Genomic DNA, 22,440 nt, shown 5'->3' with positions numbered 1-22,440 from the left:
GACCACACCAACCCTTCACAGACTGTCAGCTGTACTTTAACCCCACCCCCACCTTGGCAACGACTTCTGTTTTTGTAATTTTATCTAATTATAATAATGAAGTAATTATTTTTGTAAATCAGGGGTCCTGCATCCTCTGGGCTTAAGAGGATATGGACCATCCTTATAAGCTCACAGTTTACAAAGAAAGTATATGCTTTTGGTATAGTATTGCATTTTCATTTTCATCTTGTTCAACTCCTTGAAGGTCTGGATCTCTAAGCATAACTAAGGATCTCCCAGATTCTCTGACCACATGGCAATTGAAAGCTGTTGGGGTCTTTAATAACGGTGAGATAACTGCTCTGTCTTAGCACCACCACGTGGTGAGTAAAAAAGCTACAGCCACACAGCAATTCAGGACAGATTTTTTACATGAGCTACAAATCAATTCCAAAAACGTTTTAAACAGTGATTCCTAAAGTTAATAATTTAATACGTTAAGCGTTCGAGGCCTTTCCTGAATTCTCCCTTGAAACCAAATAATCATTTCATCACCTGTTTAATGTTTTTGAGCATTTTACAATATCTAGTCTCACACACTGTACTACATTTTTGGAACAGAATTTTGTATTTATTATTAACGATGACATCTAATAGATATTTTGTTGTTTTATGTTGTTTCTGACTTCATTGTTAAGATGTTTTTGTGTGCAGGGATATGTGTGGCAGACCCTCTGGATGTGCGTGTATCTCAAGCTCTAAGTATAGATGTTCCTCTTCCTTACTCCATGGTGCGCGGGGAGCAGATTGAGCTCAAAGGCTCAGTCTACAATAGGAATGAAGTAGACACAACGGTATGATGATTTTTAAATTCAGTTACCAATTGAAGTAAAAAAAAAATGACCTGACTGGTTACTAAATCTGATTCTGGAGTGTCCACATTAAAGATGACTGAGATAAAGTGTCAGAATAGAAAAATTCTATTGGGCCCATGATTTCATGAGAAATGAAAACAATTGTACTGACTACTTAAATTAAAGTTGTTCACACTCAGTACATACAGTTCACATTTGGAATACAGATTTTTGTAAAGCAAAAATAATCAGAATATATACAAGTACCACACTGTTCACTCAGTTTAGCTATAAGCTTTCACTGTGAAATAATAATGTGAATTTCACAATGGCTTTAACTCACATCTCTGTCTTTCACTTTTATTTCTCTCTCTCTCTCTCTCTCTCTCTCTCTCTCTCTCTCTCTCCCTCTCTCTCTCTCTCTTTTTCAATGGACAGTATAGTGTAACTCTTAAGGCATCGGCTGGTGTGTGTGTTTTTCGGGGAACTCTGTGGACAGGTGATGGTGACCCACATGAAAACAAGGGGAAAATCAGGGCTCAGTCAGTGGCCCTGGTCAGATTCTACATCATGGCATTAGAGTTGGGCACTCATGAGCTCACATTCACCCTCTCAACAAGATCAGCCACTGACACAGTGGTCAAGAAACTCAGAGTAGTGGTAAGAGAGAATGAAATGTTCATCATTGTTTAAAACAATTCAAATATCAGGTCTGCACTCATATTACAACTATTAAAAGTCATATGGCACCTTGTCTCACACAGTTACAACTACTGCCTTACAGCCATTTAAGTACAAACCCATTCCCAAAAAAGTTGAGACAATGAACACAATGTAAATGATAATGCATTGATGTGCAAATCATTTAAATCCTATATTTGAATGGGAAAAAATGTACAGAAGCAACCTCAAATTATTTTTTTATTTTATGCCAGCAACAATTTACAAATAGTTTAAGACCAAAAGCCTAGTAAAATTATGGATGTCTACAAAATATTTTATGTGTTCAAATATGTTTTAAATCTCTCAATTGTCATATTCAGACAAATTAATTTTTTAGGTAGTTTTGTTGAATAAAATGATAATTGTCACACAATAGTTACCATGAAAAAAGAGCAGAAGAATTATGTTTCTTACACACACACATAGAAAAACAACAACAAAAGAAAATTAAAACTTATTTGTAAACCCAATAAATTAGGTTAATTATTAACAGGTCAATGACACGATTTGAATAATGTTACAGAACTGAAAATCTGCATACATTTCAACATTTGAAATAGTGTCTTTGTAATGTACCCTTCTGTGAAGGACTGGGCAAACAGAGAAACAATTCAAGAGTCGCATCTTTCAATGTAAAATAAAAAAGAGCCTAGGGATTCATAGTCTACAGTACACAATGTCATTGAAGGTTTCATATAATCTGGAGAAACATCTATAGGAAAGGCACAAACCAATAATAGCTGGCTGTAATCTTCAGGCCCTCAGGTGACACTGCATTAGAAAATGATAAAATTTAAACTTAAAATTATTTAATGACTACCCAAAATGTTGAACAGCTGAAATCCTATGTAAACATTTCACTTTCAAATCTACAGCAATTGGTTTCCTCCATTGCCCAATATGTTTATGTTGCTAAAGAATGTGTTGTTAAAGAAACAGTGAGGTAAATATGCCCCATCCCAACTTTTTTGTAATGTGTTGCTGGCATCACATCCAAAATAAAAATTTACTTTTATACATGTGGTAATATATCTACGAGCAAATTAAACAGAACCTAAATGGCTGACTTAATTCTCCTGGCATTTTTGCAGCCTGAGGGTGTTAGAAAGGAAATTAGGATTGGAGGAAGACTTGATCCCCAGGGTGTCTATGGTAAGAAATTTACACTGTGAGTTTACTGTTTATGGACAACAGTTACCAAATATATATATATCTGTTGGCTTTTATAAAAACACTTATTTTCCACCAGGTAAATCTACAAATCGTGTTGAGCTCAGAAACTCCCTTCCACTAAACCTTGTGCCCAAGTCAACTGTGGATCGCTTGCTTACAGTAAATGGTATGTTTAAGACGTAATATTGTACTATGTAGCGATGAATTCTACAAATGGACAGAGTTTAGAATATTTGGCCGTTTGATTGCAGTCGGTGGTTAGAGTGATATAAGTGTGAGGTTTACCACTGGCATTGTGCCCTTCTGTTCAGGTGAAATTCTGGGAGAGTTGCTGTCCATCGTCACTGATCCAAAGGGTATAATGCAGCTGATTAACTTGCCCAGAGGTTCTGCAGAGGTGGAACTGCTTGGACTTCTCCCAGTCTTCTATGTGTATGATTACATGGAGACATCTGAACAGTGGGGGCAGCTAGAAACAGCTGTCAGCAGCATTGGTCTGAAAAGAAAGCTGAGAGAAGGTATTCCATTACATTAGGCTTGAGTAGAAAAGACTAGATTGGGCATTGTTAGAGCAGACTAGAATAGAATTCAAAGAGGTCATATATTGAATATGGTGCAAATATACATTTTATAAGCGATAGTATATAGAAAGCATTATACTTTATCTGTTACATTATAAATTGTCTGTTTTCCTAATGGATGAAGCAACACTATTATGATTGCAACATTTATGTATAGAGAAGGACTGTTCAACCCTAGTCCTGAAAGCCTACAAAACCAGACCTTATTGTTGAGCCTTGCAGAGGTGTTCTGGGTGTAATTAAGTGAAAACGGACAAAGGGAGGTGCGTACCTTATGATTCCTGAGAAGGGACATCAACACTGTGGTTGCTGGTAGGAAGAGAGTGGGCTGAGCCCTATGTGAGGCTGTAATGTATTGGCATAAGAGACTGTACATTTAGCCAGAGTATAATTACAGTCAGATTCAGTCATAGCAGTTACATTACATTGCTTGTAATGTTGTTAACTACTTTGATGAGGTGGATCCATGTTTATATTAGATTTGGAATTAATCTCTGAAGTTTTTGTAGATACCAGGAACTTTGCTGAAAATTCTTTTTAAGGAAAAAAATTCTAAGTGGTGTTTTCAAAATTAAATTTTTGCCAAAGTTATTGTACTGTATTTATGTTGTAAGTGCAATTCAAACAAGTCTGGTTTATTGTGGAACATGTTTCATTATTAAGAATGAATTGAAATGCATTTGCATAGTTGCTTCTCCTAGGTCTTACCAGCATCATGTCATTTAAATCCGAACGGGAGCACAGTTTCAGTTTATGGAAGGACAAGGAACCCAGCACCTGGTGAGTTAACTGAAATGAACAAGATTCAAACGGTCAAAGCATTGTTTTAGAAATGTAGGTAATATAATTATATTCACACAGATGGCTATCCTATGATTCTCTTTATAAAAAAAAAACAATAAAAATGTTTTTAACTGAATTCCTGTCTAGGCTGACTGCCCTTGTGGTGAAGACTCTGGGTCAAATTGACAGATATATCACTGTGGATCACGATGTACTGTCCAGCACAGTGCGCTGGCTAATAACCAAGTGTCAGAATGCAGACGGTTCCTTCAGTGAGATATCTAACTACAAGCCAAGAAAACTCATGGTATACTCACTCAATATCAGCATCCTAGTCATGACTCTTATTTAATGTATTTGAGAAAGATTTGTAGTTCCACTTTATCTACTTTATCTATAGACTATGAATAAGACATAATGCAGTTTTGTGTGATAGTTTGGTTTTCCTAATTCTCAAGGGTGCGGGGGCAGATGTCACTGAGCAAGCAGTCTACATTACATCATTTGTGGTAATTGGAATCAAAAGTGCCTTAACAGTCCCCAAGTCTAATTTACAGGTAAGAATAGCAGGTCCATACTCTTAAATGCATTTTTAGTCATGTTAAATTTAGTAGTTCAATTCACAATGAGGTAATTGTTGATGCTTCTTTCCAGATATATCAAGATGCAGTGGTGAAGGCTGTGCAGTACTTGTCTTTACACGTGCTAAAGCTGAAAAGTTTATATGTGAGAGCCATAGCATCATATGCCATGACCCTCGTTGATGAAAACAATTGGCATGCAATAAAGTTGTATGAAAACCTTAAAAAAGAGGCCAAAGTTAAAGGTGAAATTTTGCTTCTTATTACGTCATCCAAAGCGCACCACACCACAAAGGACTACACTTAAATCTATAATTTAAACTTTACTACAAACTAATTTACAGAGAAGTTGGAACCAAAGATCTGTGATATGTTAATCTTGAATTGTATTTAAATTACATATATACAAAGAACATTTTCCAATGTTCTGGCTTACCACACTTCACTGCATGTTTTAAATTAAAATATAATACAATGGAAGGGCAGCAACGGTGGTGCAACAGGTAGTGTCACTGTCACACAGCTTCAGGGGTTGGGGTTCGAGTCCCACTCTGGGTGTCTTTCTGTGAGGAGTGTGGTGTGTACTCCATGTGTTCGCGTGGGTTTCCTTTGGGTCCTCCGGTTTCCTCCCACAGTCCAAAAACACACATGGACAGGTGGATTGGCGACTCAAAAGTGTCCGTAGGTGTGAGTGGGTGATGCCCTGTGAAGGACTGGCACCCCCTCCAGGGTGTGTTGCACCCAGTGATTCCAGGTAGGCTCTGGACCCACCACAAGAACACACAAATAAAAGTCAGAGTTCCTAGAATATTCAAATTCCTATACTAAAATATTCCACAATAAAATTTAATGTCAAAAAGGAGCTCACTACTGGGCCCAAGCCCATTTCAGATGTTCCAAATGACAGTGGAAATGTGTGCTATGAGTTTGTTTCAGCTTGTTTTTGGGGAAAAATGTTTTTTGTGCCAAAACAAAAGGAGCCATCCAGACTTTTATCAGTGAAAGTTGCAAAAGCCAGCATTTGTCATAATATGAGGGGAGCATCATTTCCCATTGCATGAGTGACTTGCATATGTAAAAATTATCATTGATTTAAAGGCATATATTTTGACTGTAGAGATACAAATGCTGCTAGGTGATATTTTTTGCTGTGAAGTCCATGGTTATTTCAGCAAGACAAGGCCAGGCCTTTTTGTGCATGTTCTACAGATCAGCCTTTATAATATTTCATGAAGAGAAAAATAAGACATTATGGCATTTCATAAAAAGAACCATCAAACAACAGTTTAGCTCAGTTTAGTTTTTTAGCTTTCATTGCATTTTACAAACAAACATACGTACAAATAAATAATCCCAGCTTTTCTGGAAACGTCTGTATATAAACAAGTACTGATTCGCAGCCCAGTATGGATAAGTTCCTAATTGTGAGTCAGTATGTTATATTTAGTGCTCTTTGTGAGCACTGTCTAACCATGAATGAGTGAGTGATTATGTATTTTTGGGAGAAATTCTATATTATGATTTTTCTTGATTTGTAATTTTTTGTTTTTATGTTTAATGTTCTGCTTAGGAAACCCAGCTGTTGTTCGATTCTGGCAAGAGAAGGATGCCCCTCAGGATCCACTGAAGCCAAACAAGGCCACAGCAATGTCAGTGGAGACCACCGTCTACATTCTGCTCACCACTATTCTCAGAGGGGAAGCAGGATATGCCATGCCTATTGTCAATTGGCTGACTCAGGATCAGAGATATGGAGGAGGATTCTTCTCTACTCAGGTATGCAGGCACACACATCCAATGTTGTTTTTTTCTGTTATCTCTTTTTTTTATTCTGTGGGGTCCACTTTGTTTGTTTGTGCTTTTATATATTAAACAAGACTAGTGCTCTGAGCACTAGTCAAGCCTAGTTTTGCCGGACCACCATTAGCCATTGTCACAGAGGTGCTTCTGGTATTTCAAAAACAAGAACGCCCAAAATACATACCCTTGTCATTGGAAGGTCTGGAGAAGTTTTGGTGCTTCATATCAGTTTATCATATCAGTTTTTTTATTTGTTTACAATAAAATTAACTAATAACAAACTATAGAAATAGTTTATCTTGTCAGTTGCTGACAGTGTATATATGATAAAGGAATGCCTGTCGGTTTCTGACCGCAGTGTTGTAAACTTGTCCTCTGTTGGTTTTAAAGTGAAGAGAGGAGACCAGTCCGGATTTAATACTGTTTACTGAGTGCTCTGGTTCCAGGATGAAGTCTGATGGTCTCAGACTGTCTCTCAGACTGATCTAACGGTCTGTGAGAGGCATATATCTTTATACCACATTTTGCAATGTTACACATGGATTGATCATTATCTAAGCAGAATCTAAAAACAGGATGAACTGTCATAACACATCACTGTCGTAAAACAAGCCATAGGCCATAAACATCATCTGAGTTCCAGGGGCACTGTCGTAAAATTAACCATGTTTGTCGAACAGGCTGAGTTTATCAGATGAGGTAAGATCAGGGAACGTGTGATCTCCAAACCAGTCCAAATGTCAAGAGAAATGGTAGTAAAGTTGGCTTGCGGTTAGCGATTCAGTTGTAAAGTCACGTACATCTACAAACACTGGTGCGTTTTGCTGTTCCTGATTTGTGAATTCTCATGACGTGGCATTCCACGCCGTAATCCGCCTAAGTTACACACCAGCATTTAATTTTCTAAAGCTTCTTATTTTGTCAGTCAGTGGCTTGTATACCACAAGAAAGAAAAATGTAAAATAAACACGATTTTTCATTTTGGCATATGATGTTCAGTACAAATGACATCCAAATTCCATGAAACTTTCTTTGAGTTTGTACTCAATCTGTGAAAACTTTCACAAACACAATTCGGTGTATTTTAATGTGCTTTACACTTCTATTCATGCTTTCATGTGTCACAATACAGTACTTCAACATTTTGGGCAAATATTTAGCATTAATTCATATAATGTTCATAACTGGCCATGTACTGATATTAAAGCTGATTTGTGAAATCTGATTTGTGAAATAATACACAAAGGTCTGTCAGCACTTTATTAATATTTGTGGCACTAAAAGTATAGTTTGAAATGTTTGACTATGACATATTTACACTAACAATAGAGATGAAAATTAACATGTTTTTGGCATTTTTGGTTGGTGTGTTTGGATGATTTATATGGTTGTATACACATTTCTATGTGTAGTAACAGATTTTGGGCAAATGCAGAGCATTAGTTCATATTGCTTTCTTAATTGGTCATGTATTGAGCTAAAATCTGAGAGAAATTCATTTATCTGATTTGTGAAATATTTCACAAATATGCTTTGGTCTATCAGCCCTTCATTTATGTTTGTGGCATTAAAAAAAGATGATTATATGGAGGTTTTAAATGTGAAATGTTATTTTCACTAAAAATGGAATGAGCAGGTAGTGTCGCAGTCACACAGCTCCAGGGGCCTGGAGGTTGTGGGTTCGATTCCTGCTCCAGGTGACTGTCTGTGAGGAGTTGGTGTGTTCTCCCAGTGTCTGCATGGGTTTCCTCCGGGTGCTCTGGTTTCCTCCCCCAGTCCAAAAACACATGTTGGTAGATGGATTGGCGACTCAAAAGTGTCCGTAGGTGTGAGTGAATGTGTCTGTGTTGCCCTGTGAAGGACTGGCGCCCCCTCCAGGGTGTTTACCTGCCTTGCGCCCAATGATTCCAGGTAGGCTTTGGACCCACCGCGACCCTGAACTGGAGACCCTGAACTGGTTACAGACAATGAATGAATGAATTAAAGTTTTTAGGCATTATTTGATTTGAGAAAACTTTCACAAACAAAGGTTGGTGAATCGCTAACTGCAAGCCAACTTTGCTGTGTTTATTTACCGTTAATACCAACTGAAGCACTGTGTTGAGATTACATTAAAGCAACTCGTTTACCAGAAAGCAGCAAAATTTAAGTTTTTAATGATGGAACTAGAACTAGACTTTATTACTGACTTACATTTCTATAAGGGTCTGACAGATAAAACAGTGCTGTATAAACTCACAGCCCCATTTATTTTGAGTAACACCTCGTTCTGGTGTTCTGGTTTAATATTCTGGAGATTTTGCCTGTTTTTGTGTAAAGTTGAATAAAAAGCTGTGCAGATGTAAATAACTTGTCAGAAAGTCAGTAACTGTGAGATGTATCCATGTATCTGTCTTATAGGGACAGACAAGATGACTTTCTGTTTGCTAAATATATAGTAGAAAACAAAAGGTTGGGTCACAGAAACATTCTCAAAACGTAAAGTAGAGAATATGATAAATATTACCTCAGAAACTTAACACATTTCTGTTTGAGGCTCCAGTAAAACACTTGGCTGCACAGCGATGGATGGTGGACCTACAGCGCTAAAGCGGCGCGAGCTTGTCCCAGTTCAGCTCTCAACCCCTTGAATACTTCAACCCTCAAAAACACCCTTCAAAAAAGTGAAAATTTTAATGAAGGATTTAGGACTTATAGCAAGAAATGGGATGGGAAAAAGCCTGCAGGTAGCAAAATGCGATTTTTATATCGCATTTTTAGCGATTTAAAAATCGCTAGATGCATTTTTTAGGTCCCAAAAATAGTACTTGTCCAGGAAAGAGGACGTTTGGTCACCCCTGAACAGTTCCAAATTTAGTTCATGAACTGGAATATGAAATATGGCTGAATGGTGCCACCTTAAATATTCTCTGTGAAATACAGCTGATTTATTCAACAGTTCCTACTCCTATGCAGTCAGTCAGTCCGCGTAAATGCCTCTTCTATCCCGGCAGGTGGTCTGGCAAAAACAGTCATGAAAGTGTAATTAACCTCTCATTATTCAGAATCAATAATTAATTTAAAATCATTCATATAGTTTCAACTTGAATAGTTACCACATAGACTGATGAGTGAATAGGATATTTTATAACTATAATAATGTTTACATAATACTTAATTTATTTATTTATATTTTTTGAAAAGTTGACAATTTAATTTTTTCATTCATGAGCTCTTTCAAAAAGTGTTCCATGAAAATAGTTCTACAAAAGTATAAAAGGGGAAAAAAGAATCTGCTAGTCTGCATTTAAACCACCTGATGCTTGCTCTTTGCTACAGATATATAAACAAGATCCTGCATGCAGACATTTTTAAATGAAGTTATTGCATGTGTGTGAAAACTAGCTTCATTATCTTTAACAATTCTGAAATCTTTTATCATGTTCTCAGGATGCTGTTTTAACACTAGAGGCAATGATCAAGTACAGAATCATGGGTAAGAAAGCCTCACTAGAAATGGAAGTTGATGTGTCCTACAGAAGGGAAGGCACAATTGGCCGTGTTAGTTTGTCCCAAAATAAGCCTATTGGGAAACCTATAGAAGTAAGATGTTCTTTCTGCTAAATCAGCAACAAGTAAACATTCAAATGTATTTGCTTGAAAAAAAAAACACAACTATACTTTTTTTACACTGAAAAGGTACTTTATGCTGATGATGTCATACTGAAAACAGCATTCTCTACTGGAGTGTCATTTGCTAATGTAAGTGGGTTTTATGTAATAATTATCTAATTGCCTTTCATACAAAACCATTGTTTGAAAACGTTTCTATGCTTTTCATTTCACAGTTAAAAACGGTTTACTATGAAATGATACAGAGCGACGATGACTGCCACTTTGATTTATCCATAGACGTTCACCCCCGTAACCCAGCATCCAAAGGTAAATGGATATATTGAATACGTTTAGCAATTTTTCTTTCATAACAGATGCAGTTTAATGAAAAGGCTGTCTTTGGTTTTCCCAGAACCAATGCAGCTTTCACCAAGGATTGTTGCTTGTGCCAAGTAAGTACAAAGCTGTATATTCCACACAACACTATATTCTATAGTTTTTAATACACAGTAATGATGCTAACACCAGCAGTATTTGTCTCACAGATATAAACCACAGGAAAATGAGGTAGAGACAGAGGCAGGACACACAGTTATGGAAATTAAATTACCCACTGGTGTGAATCCAGTTATAGATGACCTGAAAAGGGTAAGACACTCTCTTAGTGTGTGTCCATGGTGGTGCTAGTGGTGCTAGTCTAGAAAAATATAGAATGTGGAAAAAAAAATCTAACTAATCTCTATACACTTTGCAGTTTAGGGATGGACTTGAGAGCCGTATCTCTGACTTTGAAATAAATGGTGACCTCCTTATTCTCCAACTAGACTCAGTATGTATAATGCCGTTAAATTTATTTTCATCATCATTATTATTGAGTACCAGTAGTATTAGTGATATATATTTCTTTCAATAACTTTTCAAATTGACCAAAATACTGATGTGTAACTTATGAAATGCCTCGTTTTTGTCTTGTAGGTTCCTTCAGAGGAGTTCTACTGCGTGGGTTTCCGAATTCAAGAGGTGTTTCAAACTGGCATGAACAGTGCTTCAGTGTTCAAAGTATATGAATTTCATGATCCAGGTACAGTATTTCCACAAAGCCTGCACTGGTTATTGCTGTGCATACCTATACTACAAGATATATATATATACTACACTATACTAATATATGCTATTAATTCATGCATTAATATTTGACATTGCAGACATTCTTCAAAACTGGGATCTTTTAAAACAGTACTGATCTATAAACATTTGCAAACAATAAACTAACGTAATTTCATTCCTTATGTAACATATCTTCAAATGTTCCCCGAAATTATACATTATACGTATAGACTATGGGTCGCGAATAGGTAGACCATGGCCCGGGTCCGGACACAAACACTGTACAATTTTAATTTTTTTTTTTTAACAGAGTGTTTGTTTAAGTGGTGTTACTCTTCTAGTCATTGCGGTTTAGGTTTAGCCTCCAGGAAAATTCTTATGCTGTGTTCAAGTGATGTTGGAAACTGGGAAATGCCAGTTTTCTGACTTGTAAATTGCACCCAAATGCCGGACAAAGTTGTTTTTACCACTGGTAAACTCAGGATTCTAGACGATACACAAGTTTGAGATATGACATATAGCGTGACCCAGGGGCACTGCTAGGAATCTTGGGCCCCATGAAAGATTACAATTTTGCCTCCAGGATAATGTGTGGTAGTGGCAGTGAATTTTTCAATCATAATCTAACTTAATTCAAGTCTGCTTTTGGCTGACTCCAACCATTTCTATTGTCCTTTATATCTTGATCCCACCTACTTACATGCAGCATACCTTACTTTACTGTAAATGTCAGTATGAATGTATAACTGATTCTGTATTATACACATTATGGATACTTCATACTCCAGGATACTCCAGGGCCCTCCGGCAAACATCATCAGTAATCAAGATTTCAAAAACCAGTTATTAGAACCAGCACCATGTAGGCTAATATTTTATCTTACGTATTAGCCTAATATCACATAAGTTCAGCTAGCTCTGCGCAGACCTTCCACTTAACATTCCTCTGATCTCCCATGGCAATAAAGGTGGTGTATTTAAATAAAATGACACTGCATTGCTTATTCATTCATTTATTCATTATCTGTAACCGCTTATACAGTTCAGGGTCGCGGTAGTTCTGGAGTCTATCTGGAATACTATACAGCTTATTGTAAATTGTTATCTTAATTATCCAACCAGGTTAATTCGAAATATATGTATCAAATTTTGATAACCTGACTTCATAGTTCACCTCACCACCACCATCAGTCCTGCTTAGCTACAGCTCAAGTGTGTACCGGTCTAGTGGTAGCACCCATGTTAGAACAACTGACAGCTGAGCATTCCCGGGGCATACACATTTCACGTGTCCTGCTCTGCCAGAATCAGACTGTACCATTCAGTAAAAAGAGAGGGGTGAAATGACAATATGATAAATAATTCGAGAAAATGTTATAGCAAATCACAACCATGTCTAATTTACTTATTTTAAAAGATGAAATTATGTTTTATTTTAAAGGCCTACACAAGGCAATACTATTAAAATAATATTATTAGCCCTCGAAGGCCCCCTGTCAGTGCCAGACCCTTAGAATCATCCTAACTTTTCCCTCCATGGTGGTGCCCCTGGCATGACATTTTCTCTCTTCCCATTGAGAAAATAGTAAATGCTATTGTGAGTACCCAAATACAGCATAATCACATGCGTTTCTGCATATCACATGTGAGGCTACTCAGCCAATAAGGTCTGTGCATTATGATGTGTACTAATGACACACACAGGGCAGGGCTCCAGACACTACTGTCCTGGGGCCAGTAAAAATATCCAGAGGGATGTAATCTTTGTGTGACTGTTGTGTGAGGTAAAACCAGAAAATGTAATAAGAAAGGAATGATTACGGTTGAAATTCTCATAATGCTGAACATGGATTCTGTTTATGGATAAAGTCCCATCCTTCAGCATAAAGAGCCAATCAGCTTGCTGTTAACGTATAAAATTCAAAAGCATTGTTTTATTTGCAAATTTATTTGAAATGAGAAATTGACATTTTATTTAAAAGATATGTTATTTATAATTATTCATAAATCTTGCTGAAATATATTGAAATGTAATTGAAGGTGTAATTTGATTTGACATTCACTTGTTAACTACAATAAAATAATGCTATAGTTATAAGCCCATTTAATCTACAGGATATGACACTGATCATAATGCAAGTTATACATTATGTTCCGAAACTTGACTTGAGAAAAATTTCTCTAACTAGACCTTAATGAATTTTAATTAATCACCCCTGCTAGATAATAGACTATGCACTTTCAGTGCCACAATAAAACCTTTTTTAAAAGAATACCAGAATACTGCTCTTGGTGTTAATGCCTTAGTCCAATACAGGAAATTTATTTAAGATTTATGCTGTATTTATGTATTTTTCTTGGTTTCTATAGACAATCAATGTACCAAGTTTTACTACACACAGAGCCGTAGACTTCTCAGACTCTGTAATGATGACCAATGTCAGTGCATGGCAGGTAAGCCTCATTAGGATTGTTTCAAACTTTGAACAAACCATTGATTAAGATTTTGGAGCTTATCAGTTTAAGACAAAACTCAGTCTCAGATTTGCAGCCATGTATACTATCAAAAAATTACAACTCCATAATACCTAATGTAATTTATTTTGATGCATAGTTATCTTATACAAACCGGATTCCAAAAAAGTTGGGACACTAAACAAATTGTGAATAAAAACTGAATGCTATTATGTGGAGATGGCAAATGTCAATATCTTATTTGTAATAGAACATAGATGACAGATCAAAAGTTTAATCTGAGTAATTGTAACATTTTAAATGAAAAATATGTTGATTCAAAATTTCACAGTGTCAACAAATCCCAAAAAAGTTGGGACAAGTAGCAATAAGTGGCTGGAAAAAGGAAATTGAGCATATAACGAACAGCTGGAAGACCAATTAACACTAATTAGGTCAATTGACAACATGACTGGGTATAAAAAGAGCTTCTCAGAGTGTCAGTGTCTCTCTGAAGCCAAGATGGTAAGAGGATCACCAATTCCACCATTGTTGCGCAGAAAGACAGTGCAGCAATACCAGAATGGTGTTACCCAGCATAAAATAGCAAAGACTTTTAAGTTATCATCATCAACCGTGCATAACATCATCAAAAGATTCAGAGAATCTGGAACAATTCCTGTGTGTAAGGGTCAAGACTGTAAAACTCCACTGGATGCTCGTGATCTCCGGGCCCTTAAACGTCACTGCACCTCAAACAGGAATGCCACTGTTAAGGAAATAACAGAATGGGCCATCCACCGTGCCATCCGCCGTTGCCAGCTGAAACTCTACAGTGCAAAGAGGAAGCCATTTCTAAGCAAGCTCCACAAGCTCAGACATTTGCACTGGGCCAGGGGTCTTTTCAAATGGAGTGTGGCAAAATGGAAGACTTTTCTGTGGTCAGATGAGTCACGATTTGAAGTTCTTTATGGAACATTGGGATACCATGTCATCCGGATCAGAGAGGACAAGGATAACCCAAGTTGTTATCAACGCTCTGTTCAGAAGCCTGCATCACTGATGGTATGGGGTTGCATGAGTGCCTGTGGCATGGGCAGCTTGCATGTCTGGAAAGGCACCATTAATGCAGAGAACTATGTTCAGGTTCTAGAACAACATATGCTCCCATCTAGACGTCATCTCTTTCAGGGAAAACCCTGTATTTTTCAACAAGATAATGCCAGACCACATTCTGCAGCAATCACAACATTATGGCTACGTAGGAGAAGGATCCGGGTACTGAAATGGCCAGCCTGCAGTCCAGATCTTTCACTTATAGAGAACATTTGCCACATCATAAAGAGGAAGGTGCGACAAAGAAGGCCCAAGACGATTGAACAGTTAAAGGCCTGTATTGGACATGAATGGGAGAGCATTCCTATTTGTAAACTTGAGAAACTGGTCTCCTCTGTCCCCAGACGTCTGTTGAGTGTTGTAAGAAGAAGGGGGGATACCACACAGTGGTAAAAAATGGCCTCGTCCCAACTTTTTTGGGATTTGTTGACGCCATGAAATTTTGAATCAACATATTTTTCCCTTAAAATGTTACATTTATTCAGATTAAACTTTTGATCTATCATCTATGTTCTATTACGAATAAAATATTGACATTTGGATCTCCATATCATTACATTCAGTTTTTATTCACATATGAAATTTCATTTGGGTGTGGGAATACATGAGTCAATTGATAAAAAATATATACATTTAATGTATAACCAAAAAAGAAATACCAAGGTTACATGTTGTCATGTCCAGCAATAAACCCTTTTGATAAAAAGATAATTACAATGTATAGGTACATGTTTTTTTTTTTTCATTTTTGCTATCATTAATTGTTCATTTTTGGATTCTGCAGCGGAATGTTGCAGTTTAAAGACCAGCACTGATGATACAATCACTATTAAACAAAGAAAACAGGATATTTGCAGAGACAGCATTAAATATGGTAAGAAATTGAGTCTATGAAATTATATATATAATAAATATTTTATATTTTAGATTCATTTGAAGAACTTCTAATTAAAACTGATATATTTCCCTCAGGTTTTAAGGTGAAAATTACATCAACGACAGCAGAAGGGGATTTCCTCACATACACAGCAATTGTTGAGCAAACACTTAAAAAAGGTTGTTACATTGTTTTACTACATTATGAGATATCACTGTGTGATAGAAAAACACCAGTGTGCAATTAGAACATATAGTGTCATTGATATGAAGCACTGAATTTGCAGCTGTTCCTAAACTTTAGTATGTGAGTGATTGAGTTACAAGCCAGTTCCATAAGTTGCTTTGGATCAAATAAAAGACTAACTGAAACTGACTCATACCCAAATTCCAACTCAACTTTTTGTCCACAGGATCAGAAGACATTAAAACAGGCTCAGAGATTGGTTTTGTGAAAAAGGCAACTTGTAGCTCTGTAAATCTGGAGATTGGAAAGCAGTATCTGATTATGGGTGCAGAGATGATGCAGCTTCGTGTTGACCGCAGTTACAAGTGAGTTCATGAAATGTACATATTATTATGAAGAGGAAAAAACATTTAAATTGGAACATATATTTTTTTTCAGAGATGTATATAGAAACATATAATAGCATTATTTATTGTTGTAATCATTTTTCATCCTGTTTTATAAGGTATAAATTTCCTCTGGATTCCCAAGCCACTGTGGAGTGGTGGCCATCTGAATCAGATTGCTTTGGAAGCCCCTGCAGAAAATATGTTGATGTTTTAAATGACTTTGTGTTAGATTTCATTTTAGATGGATGTGATGGTGCATAAATAGTATCACTTTACAGAAAAGCTTTCTGCATTATTTGCTGCATTAATACTGGATTTTTACAGAGTTTAATTTGGTGTATATTTGCCATTCCTGAGGGGTATTCAACAAAGCAGAATTTATCATTCAGCCAGTCAACAGAAGCCTCTGGAATATGGGGAATATTCCTGTTGGGCAGTCCTCAACCTATGGTTTAAGTTATCTAGCTAACTCATCCCCATATCACTGATTAGGCATGCCTGGTGTTTTTGAACAACATTATAAATTAAATGAAATCCTGACTCAGTTGCAATATGTATTTACAAAGGAAATTAAAAATTTAATAGATTTATGTGTTTTTTGGTTATACTTGTGACAATAAAATTCATAGAAAAAGAAGACATATCCTGTGACAAAAGATTTACCTACTAAAACATCTGTGCCTGTTGAAACAAATTTAAACAGTGACAATTGCAACCTTCAAGAAAAAATATGAAAGACATATTCACAGTTACTGCTCATGTCCTATTATATGTGTCATGTATTATAACACATCACATTTTTGAAGATTTCAGTGTTATTTATAAGGTTTGTAAATTTGCACAGACCCATATGTGAACCCACTGTTCAGTTTGGTTTCTTTTATTTTGATGTGTAAGGTATTTAGAAGATGGTCTTATACAGAGCAATTTACAAAAAGGGCTTTGTTATTTAAAGAGAGAATATTTGAAAACCACTGAAATGCATACAGCTGGATAAAGGAAACTGCTATATAAAAATATAGAAATGCCAAGTGAGATCCCAAGCAACATTTGGTGCTGATGTGAGAGAAACACAATAGTGCAATACAAAACATTTCAGTAACTGCAGAAGTGATGAGTCTTCAGTCTACTTTTGACAACACTGAAGGACTCTGGCTGTTCATACAGCCAATGAAAGTTTGTTTCACCATCTGAGAGGCAGGACAAAGTCTTGATGCCTGTCTTCATAGAATATGAATGGTTCCAACAGAATCTGATAACATTTTAAATTACAGCCCACTAATTTCTGGGTACGTACAGAGTAAGTACATGTAAAGCTGTAAGATAAAATAAGTACTGAGTAAGTAAAAGGTTGATACTAGAAATATGTTGTTATTACTCGGTATCTTACAAACATTTTTCAAATAAGGCAAGCTGTAAGTACAGTGTAAGTACCTGTTAAGTAAGGTGTAAGATAAAGTACAGAGCAAGTAAAAGATAAAATACTAGAAATATGTGTTTATTACTGGGTATTGTGCAAACATTTAAAAAAATAAGGCACATAACTACGTTCTGGATCCATTGTAATTCTAAGCATAATTATAGATTATAAAATTTAATTAAAAATGATTATTACTGTGCCCTGTGAAGGACTGGCGTCCCCTCCAGGGTGTATTCCCGCCTTGCGCCCAATGATTCCAGGTAGGCTCTGGACCCCCCGCGACCCTAAATTGGATAAGCGGTTACAGATAATGGATGGATGGATGGATGGATTATTACTGTAATTTTTAAAAATAAGGAATGCAGCTACAATTTTGAATTCACTGTATTTCTGAATGTAATTATAGATCCTCTAAAATTATTTACAGTGCACCAGAGAAGGACATGGTCTTTTACAGAGAAGGACATGGTCAACTACTTTCATTACAGGCACTAGCAGATTTTCATTGTGCTTTGTACTCATTGGGTTCAGGACATGATTTACCACAGTAATCATCATCACATTCTAAGGAGAGATTTTACACTGTTTTGCCTATATGTATTGAGGCATTAAATGTACATAGCTGACTAATGATAAATGGGTGTTTCTCTTCTGCTCACATGGGTATGGCAGGGAATATGCATCTGTGTTGTTTTCCACTTTAAATTACAGCCTGCAAATTACAAGTATGGAGTAAGTAAATGTTAAGTAGGGCATAACAAAAAATAAGTACAGAGTAAGTAAACTATATGTATGCAATTACTACTGGGTATTTTACAGAAATGTTTGCAAATAATTTAAACAGTAAGTACCTGTTAAGTAAGACATAAGATAAAGTAAGTAAATAGTATTAAAGGGTTTAATAATAGAGTAGTTCTTAAAAACATTTTACATAGACAAATAGTAAGTACCTCTTAGGTGTATAAAATAAGTACAGTTAAGGGTATGACAGTAGATGTATACCAGAGGCGATTGCTCTAAGACTGCAAGGGAAGCTCATCTTCCCTTAAAATGTCAATAGTGAAGTGCAGCGAAACAAGACGAGTCATTGGATAAATGCTGGGCTTTGTCCCGCCCATCGGACGCTCAGCGTCTCTGGGGGTCTATGGGGTAGTGGGCTGGCCTCGGCTGGCTCGGACGCTCAGCTTCTGCACGATGATTGGATGATCTGTCTGAGGCTGAATACCTTTTTGATTGACAGCGAAATGAGCAAATCAGCGATCATTTGGTGTAAAGATCCGTGGGAGCATTACATTTTCATTCTGTTCTGAGTTGAACCGGAGACTTTCTTAATCCTCTTAGCGGCATTTTCTTTGTTAAAAACGACTAGTGACAAATCGAGCTTCTATTTCTGGTGGTTTTTTGTAGCTGCTTGTGTTTGGAGACTGACTTCTATCACTCTTTCTGACTTCTATCGCAGTTTATAGCGGGTGGTGCTGAGCCCCTCCACCGTCACAAAGCACTCACAGGCGGACACACTTCACATGGGCCAAGGCCGTTTAAGCAGCCTAGCTCTGCTGGCCATTGAGAGGACACTAGTCAAGTCCCTGGAAAAGACGCCTTGTTGGTACGACAGGGTCACAGATCATTTTCTTGAAAAGGACCGGAGGGTAGAATTTATGTATAAATAAACCGACACGTTTTATGATGTAGGCCGAAATTGAGCTTCCCCTCCTTGAAAGACCAGCATCCGCCACTGATTTATACATTTATTACCAGGTATATTACAAATATTTTACCAATAAGGCATGTAACTACAATTCCGAATCTACTGAAATTCACACTTGAAAAGGTAATCGTTAAGAAACCTTAAAACAACGTCTGCTATTCAGTAAGTTAATGTTCTTGGCACTCTGTATAGATCAGCTGTGTAAGAGTGAAGGAGCGACTCAGAACTGAAGAGCTGTATATGATTCCTGAATGAATCAATTGTTCCTACACAGAGGATCTGCAGTGGTCATGTGACCAAAGCCTCTTTTAGGAGTGAATCTGATCCGGGATCTGCCATGATTCAGACGAACAAAGTGAGCATGTGAAGCGTTAGGATAATTGAACGAGTTTTCTCAGTCTGGGTGTTTTCTGACACTGGTGGGATATAATTCATTAAAATATATAGCTTTAACACACTGCAAGTCCTTATTATTATAGTTTGTTATTATCTTTAAGCAATATGCAACCTTATCTACGTCCAGTGAATAATGCTAGACTAAAGAGATGTTTTTTAATGATTAAACATGCTAGTTAACATGCTACAACTGTGATATATTTGACAATTTTTTGCTGTACAAAGTTTATAGCAGAGTAAATTAAAAGTAGATGGGTGTACGATTGAAATGCTCAAAGTAAACAAAATGAGTTAGGCACTACAGGCAACCATTTAGGAAAGGTTGCAGGCAATGGTAGGCCTGTTTTGCTAGGCCTGAATTGAGCTGTGATGTAGTGATGTGTCGGTCGCGAACGAACCGGTTCAAAGAGCCGGCTCTTGTAAGTGAACGATGAGAGCCGGTTCCCGTCTAAGACCGAGCCATTTTTTCTAAGGTTTGTCATATTATGGAATCAGATTTGTGCCAAAAAGAATCGCACAAAAAAATTCATCTCAAACTTAAAACTTATAATTTTCAAACAAAATATTCAGCTCTGACCTTTGTGCTCCATGGTTTTAGTGCGTGCTCTCTGAGTTCTGCGCGTGCTCTCTGAGTTTTGTGCGCCAGCTGCACGAGTTTTGTGCGCGAGCTCTCTGAGTTTTGTGCGCCAGATCCCTGAGTTTTGCGAGCAGTTTTGGCACAAAGCTCTCGCGTGGGCGGGACTTCTCATTGGTGCCTTCCCATTGGCTAATGAGTTTTTGAGTGACAACTTAGTGCCCTGAACGTCGTTCACGACTCTGAGTGCAGGAAGCGTGTGTATTCGGCTTTGGGATTCCGCTTTTGCAGAATATAACGCATTACACACACACTCTTGTATGTGATGTCTCTTTTTTCTCTGAGACCTCCTGTAACAAAATGCACATAAGGCATTTGTTAAAAACAGATTAACTGTGATGTTAGTACAGGATAGGTTTCTGAACAGAAAATCAAGCACTCATAAGTAATATTTTACAAATAAATGCTCATTTATTCTGTTTCACGCTGAGCTGCAACGAATGACGTGGGCACTGAGTTGTCACTCAAAAACTCATTAGCCAATGGGAAGGTACCAATAAGAAGTCCCGCCCACGCGAGAGCTTTGTGCCAAAACTGCTCGCAAAACTCAGGGATCAGGCGCACAAAACTCAGAGAGCTCGCGCAAAAAACTCGTGCAGCTGGCGCACAAAACTCAGAGAGCACGCGCAGAACTCAGAGCTCACGCACTATCTCAAGATGTTTTTTTTTGTGCGATTCTTTCTGGCACAAATCTGATTCCATAGTCATTCAACCAATCAGAGAACAACAAGCAAAGGTATCAATCAGCGAAGGGTTATACCACCAATCAGGGAGGGGAGGGGTGGGTGGCAAACAGGAGGAAAGTGAAGAGGGAGAGCCGAAGGGAGAAAAATGACCGAAAGGAATAGAAGCAGTATTTTCAAAAACTGGGCAGATAAGGACAGAGAGAAGAAACCGGATCAACCCCTCCAAGCTGAGACACTTGGTTTTCCTGAATGCCAATCTGCCTTTTAAAAAATAGTTGAAGAAAATGTTAAATCAGTTAAATGTTTGTTGACAGTTGTGGTTTTTTTAATCACTAAAGTTGAATGCTGCTGTTTTGCACTTTGCAGAGTATTTGTTTATTTTATTATCCAGAAATGGATGATCATTTTAATTTAATAAGCTATTTTGTAATACCTACCTTTTGGGTTCCACTGGCTATACTTCAGAGTTTACAAGTGATTTTTATTAAGGTGTTTAAATAAAAATCCTGTTATTTATACAATTGAATGTGTGAGTGCAATCAGTGAGTTATTACAAGACAGCATTAAAAACAAATGGCCATTGCAATACTATTTATTATTTTTAATATTGAAAAATAATGTTTTGTCCATACAGTCATGTAAAATGTAGGTAATATTGTTCTGTACCAGTGGAAAATTGTGGTAAAACAAAGAGCCATTTAGGAGCCGAAAGAGCCGGCTCCCCAAAAAGAGCCGAAATTCCCATCACTACTGTGATGAGTTCTTTCACAAACGTCCGGGATTTTGTTTTTCTAGAACTTACATAGAATTTCGAGAAGCGTTTCGTTCACAAACTAGTCCCGCCCTCCCCTACTCCGATTGGTTCACTTGAGTGAGAAGGGGGAGTGGTGAAGTAGTCTTAAATCTTCTGATTGCACGGTCTGAGTGTAGAGCTACCGTTATTGGTCGATAACCTTCTCTGTAAACATTTAATTGGTCAGTCTGCACGTCAGCAGTCCTTGTTTACGTCAGGCAAAGCTCATGTACCCACCCTCAGCTCGAGCAGCTATGCCGAAACGTAAATGTAAGTTCTCGGATGAATTAAAAAAGAAATTCCCATGTGTAGCAAACAAAGGTTCAGCTAAGCGTACAACGGCAGCGAGCAGTTGCTTTCCCATATTTCTTTTTTTTGTCCCTTTCCTGCTTCTCTTTATTTTTCTGAAAACCAGATTTAGCTTTCTTGGGCATCATCTCCCATAGCACGGATAAAACACGCACTGCTGCTTCAGAACAATGAACGCTAAGTTAATTGCGCCTGTCCTCAGGCACTATATGCGGGGCAGTGGGCAGCCCTAATCACGGCACGGTCGGGGGTTAGGTGCCTTGCTCCTGAAACCAGGTTCAAACTAATCAGGCT

General features: G+C 37.3%; 1 protein-coding gene and 1 long non-coding RNA gene across 4 annotated transcripts in view; one reads left to right on the top strand and one right to left on the bottom strand.

Moving 5' to 3' along the window:
• Positions 1-18,198, top strand: part of LOC136678674 (complement C5-like) — a 31,379-nt gene extending 13,181 nt beyond the window's left edge. For both annotated transcript variants that reach the window (XM_066656765.1, XM_066656764.1), the window contains exons 20-42: positions 248-330; positions 697-836; positions 1,275-1,496; positions 2,651-2,711; positions 2,809-2,898; positions 3,044-3,250; positions 4,015-4,093; positions 4,244-4,403; positions 4,555-4,653; positions 4,751-4,922; positions 6,248-6,453; positions 9,907-10,059; positions 10,156-10,218; positions 10,305-10,398; positions 10,484-10,523; positions 10,617-10,719; positions 10,826-10,900; positions 11,047-11,152; positions 13,549-13,632; positions 15,533-15,622; positions 15,721-15,804; positions 16,038-16,176; positions 16,317-18,198. In XM_066656765.1, coding sequence (XP_066512862.1) covers positions 248-330; positions 697-836; positions 1,275-1,496; positions 2,651-2,711; positions 2,809-2,898; positions 3,044-3,250; positions 4,015-4,093; positions 4,244-4,403; positions 4,555-4,653; positions 4,751-4,922; positions 6,248-6,453; positions 9,907-10,059; positions 10,156-10,218; positions 10,305-10,398; positions 10,484-10,523; positions 10,617-10,719; positions 10,826-10,900; positions 11,047-11,152; positions 13,549-13,632; positions 15,533-15,622; positions 15,721-15,804; positions 16,038-16,176; positions 16,317-16,461 — 2,695 coding nt within the window. In that variant the 3' untranslated portion in view covers positions 16,462-18,198. The remainder of the gene's footprint in view (positions 1-247; positions 331-696; positions 837-1,274; positions 1,497-2,650; positions 2,712-2,808; positions 2,899-3,043; positions 3,251-4,014; positions 4,094-4,243; positions 4,404-4,554; positions 4,654-4,750; positions 4,923-6,247; positions 6,454-9,906; positions 10,060-10,155; positions 10,219-10,304; positions 10,399-10,483; positions 10,524-10,616; positions 10,720-10,825; positions 10,901-11,046; positions 11,153-13,548; positions 13,633-15,532; positions 15,623-15,720; positions 15,805-16,037; positions 16,177-16,316) is intronic.
• Positions 2,062-20,395, bottom strand: LOC136678675 (uncharacterized). Of its 2 annotated transcripts, XR_010796485.1 has the most exons (5): positions 20,302-20,395; positions 4,022-4,102; positions 3,585-3,658; positions 3,018-3,240; positions 2,062-2,330 (listed from the first exon to the last, which is right to left on the bottom strand). It is a non-coding gene; the product is annotated as an uncharacterized lncRNA (long non-coding RNA). The 2 variants fall into 2 exon arrangements; XR_010796486.1 differs by lacking the exon at positions 3,585-3,658.
• Positions 20,396-22,440: the final 2,045 nt, after the last annotated feature.

Source organism: Hoplias malabaricus, chromosome Y (genome assembly GCF_029633855.1).
Source record: "Hoplias malabaricus isolate fHopMal1 chromosome Y, fHopMal1.hap1, whole genome shotgun sequence".
NCBI lineage: Eukaryota > Metazoa > Chordata > Actinopteri > Characiformes > Erythrinidae > Hoplias > Hoplias malabaricus.
Note: the sequence above shows the minus strand (reverse complement) of the source record. Positions and strands in the feature narration are given on the sequence as shown.